General features: G+C 34.7%; 2 protein-coding genes across 5 annotated transcripts; one reads left to right on the forward strand and one right to left on the reverse strand.

Moving 5' to 3' along the window:
* Positions 1–47: 47 nt before the first annotated feature.
* LOC101260831 (protein PARTING DANCERS homolog) lies at positions 48–2,923 on the reverse strand. 4 transcript variants are annotated; one of them, XM_069299292.1, is made up of 8 exons: positions 2,836–2,923; positions 1,466–1,590; positions 1,294–1,382; positions 1,125–1,220; positions 934–1,028; positions 819–859; positions 649–729; positions 48–495 (listed from the first exon to the last, which is right to left on the reverse strand). In XM_069299292.1, the coding sequence occupies exons 1-8, from the start codon at positions 2,894–2,896 to the stop codon at positions 346–348; spliced, it is 738 nt and encodes a 245-aa protein (XP_069155393.1). In that variant the 5' UTR covers positions 2,897–2,923; the 3' UTR covers positions 48–345. The 4 variants fall into 4 exon arrangements, with proteins under 4 accessions (XP_069155393.1, XP_004242258.1, XP_010322790.1 ...); XM_004242210.5 differs by having other exon boundaries at positions 649–732; XM_010324488.4 differs by having other exon boundaries at positions 1,466–1,599; positions 2,836–2,921.
* Positions 2,924–4,386: 1,463 nt separating this feature from the next.
* Positions 4,387–9,049, forward strand: LOC101245369 (uncharacterized). Its single transcript, XM_004241844.5, has 7 exons — positions 4,387–5,149; positions 6,005–6,057; positions 6,462–6,554; positions 6,628–6,851; positions 7,607–7,673; positions 8,421–8,525; positions 8,672–9,049. Exons 1-7 carry the CDS (start codon positions 4,714–4,716, stop codon positions 8,693–8,695), a joined length of 1,002 nt encoding a protein of 333 aa, XP_004241892.1. The 5' UTR covers positions 4,387–4,713; the 3' UTR covers positions 8,696–9,049.
* Positions 9,050–9,753: the final 704 nt, after the last annotated feature.

Here is a 9,753-nt window from a genome sequence, read left to right on the forward strand (position 1 = left end):
AGAGCTAGCCATATGAAGGACCAGATATTGAAACAAGACAGAAGAACTCAAACATCAACCTAGGCGGAATTCTGATATTCTTTAAAAGGACCTCAATGAACTTAGATCAACTTAATACAGATATACCTGTCATATTTCCTTAAGCAAGATAATTTTTGTTGAAAGAGACTTGTGATTTCTTTTTGAGTCCTCTAATCAAGTTACAACAACTGATACAGAAGCACTACCAGAGGACTTCAAGCTCCATTTCCAGGGAATAAAGTTTGTTCGACTTCCATTTGTAGTTCTTGAGATAAGTCGTGGCAGAGTGCATGACTCTAAACGCTCTAGACTAAACAGTATAACTCAGTCAATTTTAGGAGCAAGATAAAACTTTGGATCCCGGAAAAACCTTGTGATTGTCTCAGCTGTTGTGGGTGATAGATCAGTAGTTTCCAAAAGGTACTCCTTTGATGACTTAGCTATTGCTTCAATTGAACCAATAGTTTGATTAAGCTGAATCAGACAAAAAGAAAAGAGAGTGAGTCGAGAGACTAAACGTGAAACTGATGATGTGCACTTCTATCATTCTTTAAACCACATGCTATGAACAGGAAAAGGTAACAAATCTGATGCAACACAACTGTGAAATATCACTAAATAAATTACCACATTTGCGCCATGGCTGTCAACCCCAGGTATAGATGTAACCACTTGTAGGTAAATCTCCATGGCCTGTACTGATTTTTCCTTCTAACAGCAAGAGAAAATGTCTCAGGTTTAGAAAAAACATTAGGTGATTAGTCAGAAAAGATTGAGGGAGCTGTTCAACCATCTACCTCAGCTTTTATTTTTGCTAATGCATCCTGGCGTTTGCATGCTGCAACAGATATTTTGGAGGTAAATTATATATTTAAGTTTCTTTTGTTTAGCTTGAGAGAACTGCCATCTTACCCCCACGAGCATGTGCTATCTTCACAATTTTTTCGAAGCCCATCTCCAGATCTCGAACAGGAACAAATGTTGGCCTTCCAAGTCGCACTCCATACCTTAAAAAAGATGAGGAGATTATCCTAGTTCTTCAAATACGCACCAGTTTGATATACAGAAAACAGTTGAAGAAGGTGAAGTTAAAATTGTCTCACTTGATATAGGAGTGTATCAAAGAATCATTCTGTTCCTTTGTAGGAAGGGTGATAACAACATAGAAATTCGCAAACTGCTCCTTCAATTTCTGAACTCTACATCAATTCACAATCTTATCAATTTTAGATGAAGTGAAACTGGAGTTTGAGAGATATACGACATGTTTACTTTCTATAGAAAGATTCTGTATCGACGCCATCCCAATTCGTCAGAAACATGAAAGCTACGGACAAACCACCACAATTAAAGATAAAATCCTGTAAATCGGAAATGTTATTACTTCCAGTTGCTAAAGAAGGAATTATACGAAGACCAAGACAGATGAAAAGAGTAGTTTTACCGGTGCAATTGGCACAATATTTAAACGGAAAGAATTTTCCTTGAGAAAGCAAGAGATGAAATTGAGAAAGGAAGGGTGTTGTTCATCCCTCCATGTGCTACGCATCATACAAACACCATTGCTACCTGCAAGAGCTGACGGTCAATGGTAATGCATGTCATTTGCTTTGGAGGTACAGTGCAACTGATCCTTTAAAATGGCAATCTAGAACAGTCAATATATCTGGAAATATTGCTATCAAAAGCAAAACAAATGCTGAAAATATTGTTCCTAGAGTTAAGAACTGCAAAAACCCTGTAAAGAACTTATTTGAGAGTACCTTACTGATTCTCCTAAACATTAGAGACAGAAAAAGTAAAAAATAGTGTATAACACAGAACAAGCAAGTGAGAAGATAAATTTTCTTCCATACATGAGAACTGTAGATCTAATCATTCAAAGCTAAGAATAAGCAAATGAAGTCACTAAAGCAATTTGTTAATATGAATTGTCAAGATATTTGTCATCTAAAAATTACTAAACATTCATGATAATGATCAATACAACACACACATCAAATAATGCATAAAACATGATTGTTCGCGATGTTTATCAAGCCTCCAAAATCTGCATATCACACGTTCAAACATAAAAGTGCATTACCTTGAGCAGTAGGAACTCAGATGAACAAACCAGTCACAAGAAAATCTGACTACTCCACTTACACTCCCATAAACATCAAGCACAAAGTAACCTCAAAGATAATTCGAGATTTAGAACTAAAATCTGATCCATCACCTCACGAACTAAACACTAATCAAATTTAGCAGCAGATAGGGGAATGGTATGCCACTCTTGAACTTCTATAACAGGCAGAAAAATTCAAATTCACATGCTTGAGATGCATTTTAGGTTTTAATCAAACAAAATTGACATAAAAAACTTAGAGTAAATACTCAAAAATCTACTACGAGTACGTTAAATCAGACTACAAAAATTCAGAACCGAGTAAATTACAGACTTATTTCCTTCAAAATCCGAAGCTCAACGCTTGGAATGCATTTTGAGTTTTATTCAAACAAATTGAACCAAAAAAATTTCATTAAAACAGAGTAGATACTCTCTACTCCCAGTACGTTAAATCAAATTCCATAAGTTCAGAACCGAGTAAATTACAGGCTTAACTCCTTCAAAATTCGAAATAAACACAGGAAAATGAAAAACTGAAACTCGTCGTAACACAAAGTCAGTCATCATTCTTCATACAATCACATCAAATTTATAACAACAGACTGTAAATTGCAATATTGAAGCAGAATGAATTGCTGATCCTTCAATTAATGTTGTAAAACAAGCAAAATATCGTTGAAAAAGAGGAAATGAGATAATACATGAAGTCGATAAGCTTGCAGAATTTGAAAATGGCGTCGAGTCTCTAAATCCTCGATTCATCACTAATTTTTCAGATTTTTTTTGTGATTTCAGTATTTGAATATACCGAGTTGGTTTATATACAAGACCGTCTTCAAATTTTTGGGCCATTTGGGCCTGGACGGACCAAACCATTTTTGTGGTAATAGTTTATTATGGGCAACTTTCACATATAGCAAACAAAAAATTCATATTTGTATAATATAGCAAACTTTGCATAATTGCGCTCCATAGCAAACATAAAAACTGTATAATCGCTATACATATACAAGTGTATAATTCGCTGGCCTAAATTGTATAATTCGCTGGTCTAAATTGTATAATTCGCTGGCCTATTTCGCTGCAATTGTATAATTTGCTTTGCATATAGTTGAATCGAATTAAAATGTATGTATATTGCATAATTATAAGTTTATAGCAAAAAGATATATGTTTTTCTCGCTTTATACGAAATCAAAAACACAATATATACACTTCTGTTGTATAAAGCTAGATAAAATTGTATTTCACTGCAATTGTATAATTCACAATTGTATAATTCGTTGGCCTTTTTCTCTGCAATTTTTGAAGTAAAATGTTTGTAAATTGTATAATTAAGTGTATAACACGAAGATATACATTTTTGCATGTGTTTATACAATTTTCTCTCGCTTTATACAAAACAGAAACAGAATTATACACTTCTGTGTATAAAGCGAGAGAGGCGAGCGAGAATAGAGAGTGGCGAGCGAGATTCCTGGGAGAGAGACGCTGGCAAATTTTAGATAATGTTTGCTATGGAGCACAATTAAATCAAACCCTAGCTATTCTATTTAATTTAGGTTATTAGTTTGCTATTCTATACAATTTTCCCTAGTTTATACGGATAAGCCACTTTGTGAACCGAGTTTTAAATAATAGTGTCACTATTTGAAATTTTATTTAAAAGGTAGTTATTTTTGATGTGGAAATAATGTGAAATGGCTTTCGAACTTAAATAAGTGAAAACTTCGCTATTTTTAGTGACTTTTGACTCTCTTTAACTATTTTCAGTTACCTAATTTGTTCGCGCCATTTGTGAATTTGTAAAAGCAAAAGGGACCATTGTAATAACATACAAATTTAAGTAAAAAATAATTTAAGATATTTATACATGGATATTGATGTATATATGTTTTAAGAGGTGGTTAAATCGATTTTATTTTATGGGATAAAATGCTATTTAGTTAAAACCTCCTATTCTAAAAAGAAAAATATAGTAGTGAAAATTGTGACGTTGAGATTGATGTTTAAGAGTGTTAGGATCAATGGGATTAGGAATAATAATCGGGATAAAAATAGGAGTGACCTCAATGGTGGATTCAATGAGGAAAGAGAAGTTGTGAAAAGGTGATATAAATCGTTAGATATAGTGAGGATGAAAAAAATTAGAAGTAGGGCGAACAAATGTACGAAAAAATTAATTAGATAGAATACGATACATCTTCAACTTATAAGTAATATAAATATAAAAGGATAATAGATAATTGAGTGTTGTCTCGATATTAGTATTTTCTTTTAGTCTTTTGACATGGTGATAGGGTAGAGCACGTGCTTCAACAAGAGGCACAGATTTTATTCAATCGCCAATAGTCGATTTCATTCATCCTCATATCACAAATCTATTTTTTGGAATCAAAGCACAGAATAACAGTAGATTCTACAAAGTTCCGTTCTTTGATGGAACACCCAACACAAATTTCACCATTGATAACAGTCCTCAAAACACTCTGAATTAACTCAGCACAACCTTAGAACAGAAGAGAGAAATCAAAAGAAAAAAAGGAAGTAGCTTTCCAGTTCCCCTTTATTCATCTGAAATGCCCACCATTGATTTAAGCAGAACACCTTCATGTGTCACTCTTTTTCCATCTTTTCAACAAGGACCCAAGATTCAATTTTCCCTTACAAAATCAGCTGTTAATTCGTTTCTGTATAGTTTTAAACCTAAAAGATTTCATTTCTTGAAACCATGTTCTTCCCTAAAGGAAACCAAGAAACAGCAGACCCTTTTGAAAACACCAAACAAATCTCCTCAGAGTTTCAGGAGACTGGTTAACTTGAACCCCAAAAATGATGATGGAGAGAGTGAGAGTGAGAGGGATAGTGGGTCAGGAGATGATGATAATGCTATTAAAGGTACCATTTTGGCTGGTCTTTTGATTGTGGGTGTGATTGGTGGATTTGGAACTGTTGGGTACATATACAAGGACCAGATCAATGCTTTCTTGAACCAGTTTTCTGGCATTATTGAAGGTAATCTTATATGACTTCTTGTATTAGGTTTCTATACTTACTTGTGGACATTAGAATAAGATATGTTTAGATAGTTCCTATTGGTTAATAGTTCAATCAATCAATAAACTGTGCTTCAATCCCCGAATCGATTGGCTTCCACATCAATAGTCATTCCACTGTATTGAGGGTTAACAATTAGGCGCATTACATAAGTATGTCCTTTGTCTTAGCCTTCAGTTGAAATCACACAAGTAGACACTTAATGTACTATAAAGTTGAACAAGTAGATACACATATCCTACATGGCAAATCTCAGAAGTATACACTTAATCTAAATGGGAATTGGGAGCTTCTTTTTGGTGAATGACCATAAATTTCTAATAAGAAAATTTTATGCGAAAATACGAATCTATGTGACTCTTGGGCTCATGGCTCTTTCTCTTTGCTATTTCCATATTATGCTAGAAGGATGCACCAATCATATAGTTGTTGCCTAACCTGACACGGTCTTCTTCTCTTGGATAAAACAAAACTATTTGGCAAATATCTACTCTTACCTCCTTGTGTTTCCCTGTCTCCTCCTCGTGTATCAAAAATAGGTGAAATAGCATTTCCAAACAAGTATTACCGCTTGCCAAGCTCAAGGTTTCTTTATCTTGTAAACCTGTTTGAACTGATTTGGGTTCCATGTGGCTTTTTTGGTGCTAGTTTGCTTCCTAATACAATTATCTCACACAATACAGTTAGGTGGAAATTTCAAACAAAACTGAGAAACTTGTAAGCCAAATGAATAAAGAATGCAATGATTTTCAAGATTTATCATGTGAGTATACTTTTATGGATTCATTTTGATTGAGGCTCCTCACATGGCAGGTTACGGGCCAGCTGGATATGCTCTTTTTGTTGCAGTTTATGCTGGACTAGAAGTAAGAATTACACTTTGTTTGCTTGGTTTAAAATATTTCGAGAAGCTGCAGCAATGTACTTGTTAGGGGTACAATGTTGTCTAATTGGAAAAACTTTTGTGGTCATAAAATATGGTGTATTTTCCGGTGCGGTCCCATCATATTAGGTTGTGCATGTCTAAGTTTTGTACTTCAGAAGATACTCATAGAGGGCTTATATTATGAACTGACAGAAGTAGCAAGAGTTAATATTCTTATTTTGTCAGTAAGTGAAACTAATGTATTTCAGTCAAGTTTCCTGGGCTTTTGCTTGACCCATGTTCTAGTTCTTTATTCATAATAAGATTAAATGTGCCTAGCGCAATAAGTGAAACCTTTAGAGTTTCTATATGGAACTGACTTTCAATATTGCACTTCTGATGTAGATCCTTGCAATACCTGCCATTCCGTTGACCATGTCGGCTGGTCTTCTATTTGGCACTGTCACTGGGACCATCATTGTTTCCATTGGTGGAACGGTAAGCTGATCATTCCATTCAATATAGCCACGATGACGTACAATGTGTTCTCAATAGTGTGATATGAACTCAGGTGGCGGCAAGTGTTGCATTCTTGATTGCCAGATATTTTGCTCGGGAACGTATTCTTAAGTTGGTCGAAGGGAACAAGAAATTTCTTGCAATAGACAAAGCAATTGGAGAAAATGGTTTCAAAGTTGTGACTCTTCTCCGTTTGAGCCCCTTGCTTCCATTTTCTCTCGGGAATTACCTTTATGGTCTTACTTCAGTCGAGTTTGTACCATATGTACTAGGAAGGTGAGTCTCATTTTCTATTTTCACTTCCTTCTTCACCTTTAGGCTAATGGTCAGATGTCTAAATTTCTGTGTTTTGGGTTCACTTCGAGGATGAAGTTCATTTTCGAGGATTTGGAAGAATTCAGATTCTTTTCCCCTGTATTCATGTGAAAATGTATCTTAACATATGCATATAGAAAGAAATACCTCAGTGCTATAATTTTGCATGAATTGTGTAATTTGATATCAGGCCTTTCAGTCACTTAGGCTTTTTTTGTCAGAGAGATGTTTTTGAGGTGGAAATTCCAAGGTAACAGCTATCATATGGTATGTGCTATCTGGTGATGCAAATGAGCTGGCCATTACGTGATCAATTACAAGTGCCAAAAAAGGAAAAACCTAAATTGTGGGGAGAAGAAGAACAGGCTGTCTTTTACATGCCTGTTTTCTTGTTTTATAGTGATATCAAACTCTTTTTTACAGTCTTTGATCACCTTGGGTGATATTTAGCATTAGCAAAGCTGTTTTGTTGAACAATGTAGTAAGGTTTCGTTTGCAATCTAGATTCTAGGTTTGTGGAAGTAGCCTCTCCTTCAGATTTCTTTTTGTTAGATATGAGGGATTGTTTGAGGATAGTGCGATGTCATAGCTATCCAAGAGAGCGAGTATGATAACTTCATGTTGTGCGTCAAATGTACTTTTGCTTTTTGAGGACTTGTTGATTCACTTGTCAGGCATGCTCTTCATATTGATAATATCTTATGTTTTTTACGCAGTTGGCTAGGAATGCTTCCTGGATCATGGGCGTATGTGAGTGCAGGTGCATTTGGCCGTGCAATTCTTGTGAGTTTGCCACTTGTTTATCTTGTGCACTTATCTGTGTGATCTCTATCTCATCTTATAATCAGTCATTTTCTCTGTGATTTTTATTTTTCCTGTCCTGTGGAAATGAGAATTGCAATTTCTGGTTAAGAGAAGCAGGCAGAGTATATAACAGTTGAAATAGCTTCAGAAGTGTACTCTTGCCAATTTATCGTTGTTTTACTCAACCAGAAACATTACAGGCTCTGCTTGGTTCACTCACACTGGCCTAGTGGAGGCAAAAACATTAGATGATTTCTCTCCATTTGTTTTAAGTCTTGGTGGACAAAGTACTTGGTATCTGTGTAGGTAGGTACCCATTAAATTGGTGGAGGTGCGCGCAAACTAGCCCCGGCACCGTGATTATTAAAAAAAAAAAGAAAGACAAAGGACGTTATGTCTTAATCATGACAAGCTAACACAGTTGAGATTAATTACCTACCAACTATTCTGATTTGATCTCACTGGACTATGAAAACAAAAGCGTATTGGGCATGTGAAACCCAAATTGAGACATTCCATTCTCAGTGCTATTGAGTAGCTTTACAACCATTCATAAGTTTCTACTTTGTTCATATTGAGATGTTGTAAGTTGTTGCCTTTCCATCCTTGATGTTAGAACATTAAAAGTTCTGTTAATCTAGGAAGTTTCGAACTCAAATAATAAAGTGATAACTCGCAAGAAATTCAGCAACTCCGTCAATGAACTTATATTTCTTGGTGTTCCAGCAAGAAGGATCTGAAATTGGCCTAGGAGGAAACCAGCTATTGACCCTTGGAGTTGGTTTATTGTTTACAGCACTTGCTGCAACTTATGTAACACGGCTCGCTAAGGTAACACTGATCATTTCCTGTTACAACACTATGCTCATACTGAACCTTGTGTATTTTGATACTTGCATATTCCTTCATCTCTGTAATGAAAGATCTGATCTGTATTTTATGATCGATCGGTTGTAACTTGTTCTTCATCAATGCAGGACGCTGTAAAAGATATTGAGTGAGCAGAATTATTTGTGCCCTAACCAAGTAGAGTTTACAAGCTCTTTTATCAACATGGACAACTAAAAAGGGCAGATCGGTGCACTAAACTCTCACTATGCACAACTACCTCGTGTAAATTGGAAAAACGATATACAGTTAATGAAATCAGATAGGACAAGTTGAGTTGTATCATCTTATTTGTATCATATCATTGATTCTTGATGCGTAGAGGATGAACAGAAAGGAATAGAAGGATTAATTAGCCCCTATTTGTGCTTTATGTTTGTAGCACAATTATGATTTTATTTGAATTGTATTAATCTAACTAATCTAAAAGCTTAAACTGTTGAGAATGAACATTCTTATTTCGGGCATTTCACTCCCTAATCAGATGTAGCATGCTGACACCGAGTTCATCTAAAGCTAGTACTTTCGATGCAAGATAATAATTTATATGTAAAAAATTATGAAAGTTTGCAATAAATAGGAGGTATAAATACATAATTTTAAATCTTGGGCATGTTTTATCCCTATTATGCTAGGTGGGGTGGTTTTAAGACCGTACGGGGTGGGTTCATCATAGTAAATGAAAATGGTTCATTTATATGCTTCCCCATGAATCTTTGAAAAACAAAAAAATTAAGTATCGTCTATTTAAATTAATATAACTTAAAAGAGAAAATGAATTAATATTTATAAATTTTATTTTTAATATCAAATTTAATTTTTAAAAAATAAATATTCAAAAAATTATGCAAAATAGATTTATGTGGCAAAGATTTATGCAGGGCGGATAGGTGAGTTGAAAATTAAAAAAATTGTAATGCTTGGTGGAGTGAGGCGGGTTAAATTTTTTTACGTATTAAGCTTAACCCACCCCACCCCATTGTTATCTCTATGTATCTCAAACACTCCAGTTCTATTCATATTATCGTTTGTGCAAGAGATATCATAGACACTTACTTTATTTCTTCAGGGAATACTATCTTAAAAGATCACTCAATTTTAGGAATTGATGTAGTAACATCATTAAAGTTTATTTTGTATCAAAAAAATCACTTAACTTACAAAGTTATTA

The sequence above is a fragment of the Solanum lycopersicum genome, chromosome 6 (assembly GCF_036512215.1).
Source record: "Solanum lycopersicum chromosome 6, SLM_r2.1".
In the NCBI taxonomy this organism is placed as follows: domain Eukaryota; kingdom Viridiplantae; phylum Streptophyta; class Magnoliopsida; order Solanales; family Solanaceae; genus Solanum; species Solanum lycopersicum.

What these genes read in the sequence shown, in the direction of transcription:
- LOC101260831 (XM_010324487.4), bottom strand. Translation starts at nt 2,896, where the DNA reads ATGAATCGAGGATTTAGAGACTCGACGCCATTTTCAAATTCTGCAAGC. An exon ending in ACAGAATCTTTCTATAGAAA is followed by an intron (nt 1,221 to 1,293) that starts GTAAACATGTCG and finishes GAATTGATGTAG; the next exon opens with AGTTCAGAAATTGAAGGAGC. An exon ending in ACAGCCATGGCGCAAATGTG is followed by an intron (nt 496 to 648) that starts GTAATTTATTTA and finishes TGTCTGATTCAG; the next exon opens with CTTAATCAAACTATTGGTTC.
- LOC101245369 (XM_004241844.5), top strand. Translation starts at nt 4,714, where the DNA reads ATGCCCACCATTGATTTAAGCAGAACACCTTCATGTGTCACTCTTTTT. An exon ending in CAGTTTATGCTGGACTAGAA is followed by an intron (nt 6,058 to 6,461) that starts GTAAGAATTACA and finishes CTTCTGATGTAG; the next exon opens with ATCCTTGCAATACCTGCCAT. An exon ending in GTACCATATGTACTAGGAAG is followed by an intron (nt 6,852 to 7,606) that starts GTGAGTCTCATT and finishes TTTTTTACGCAG; the next exon opens with TTGGCTAGGAATGCTTCCTG.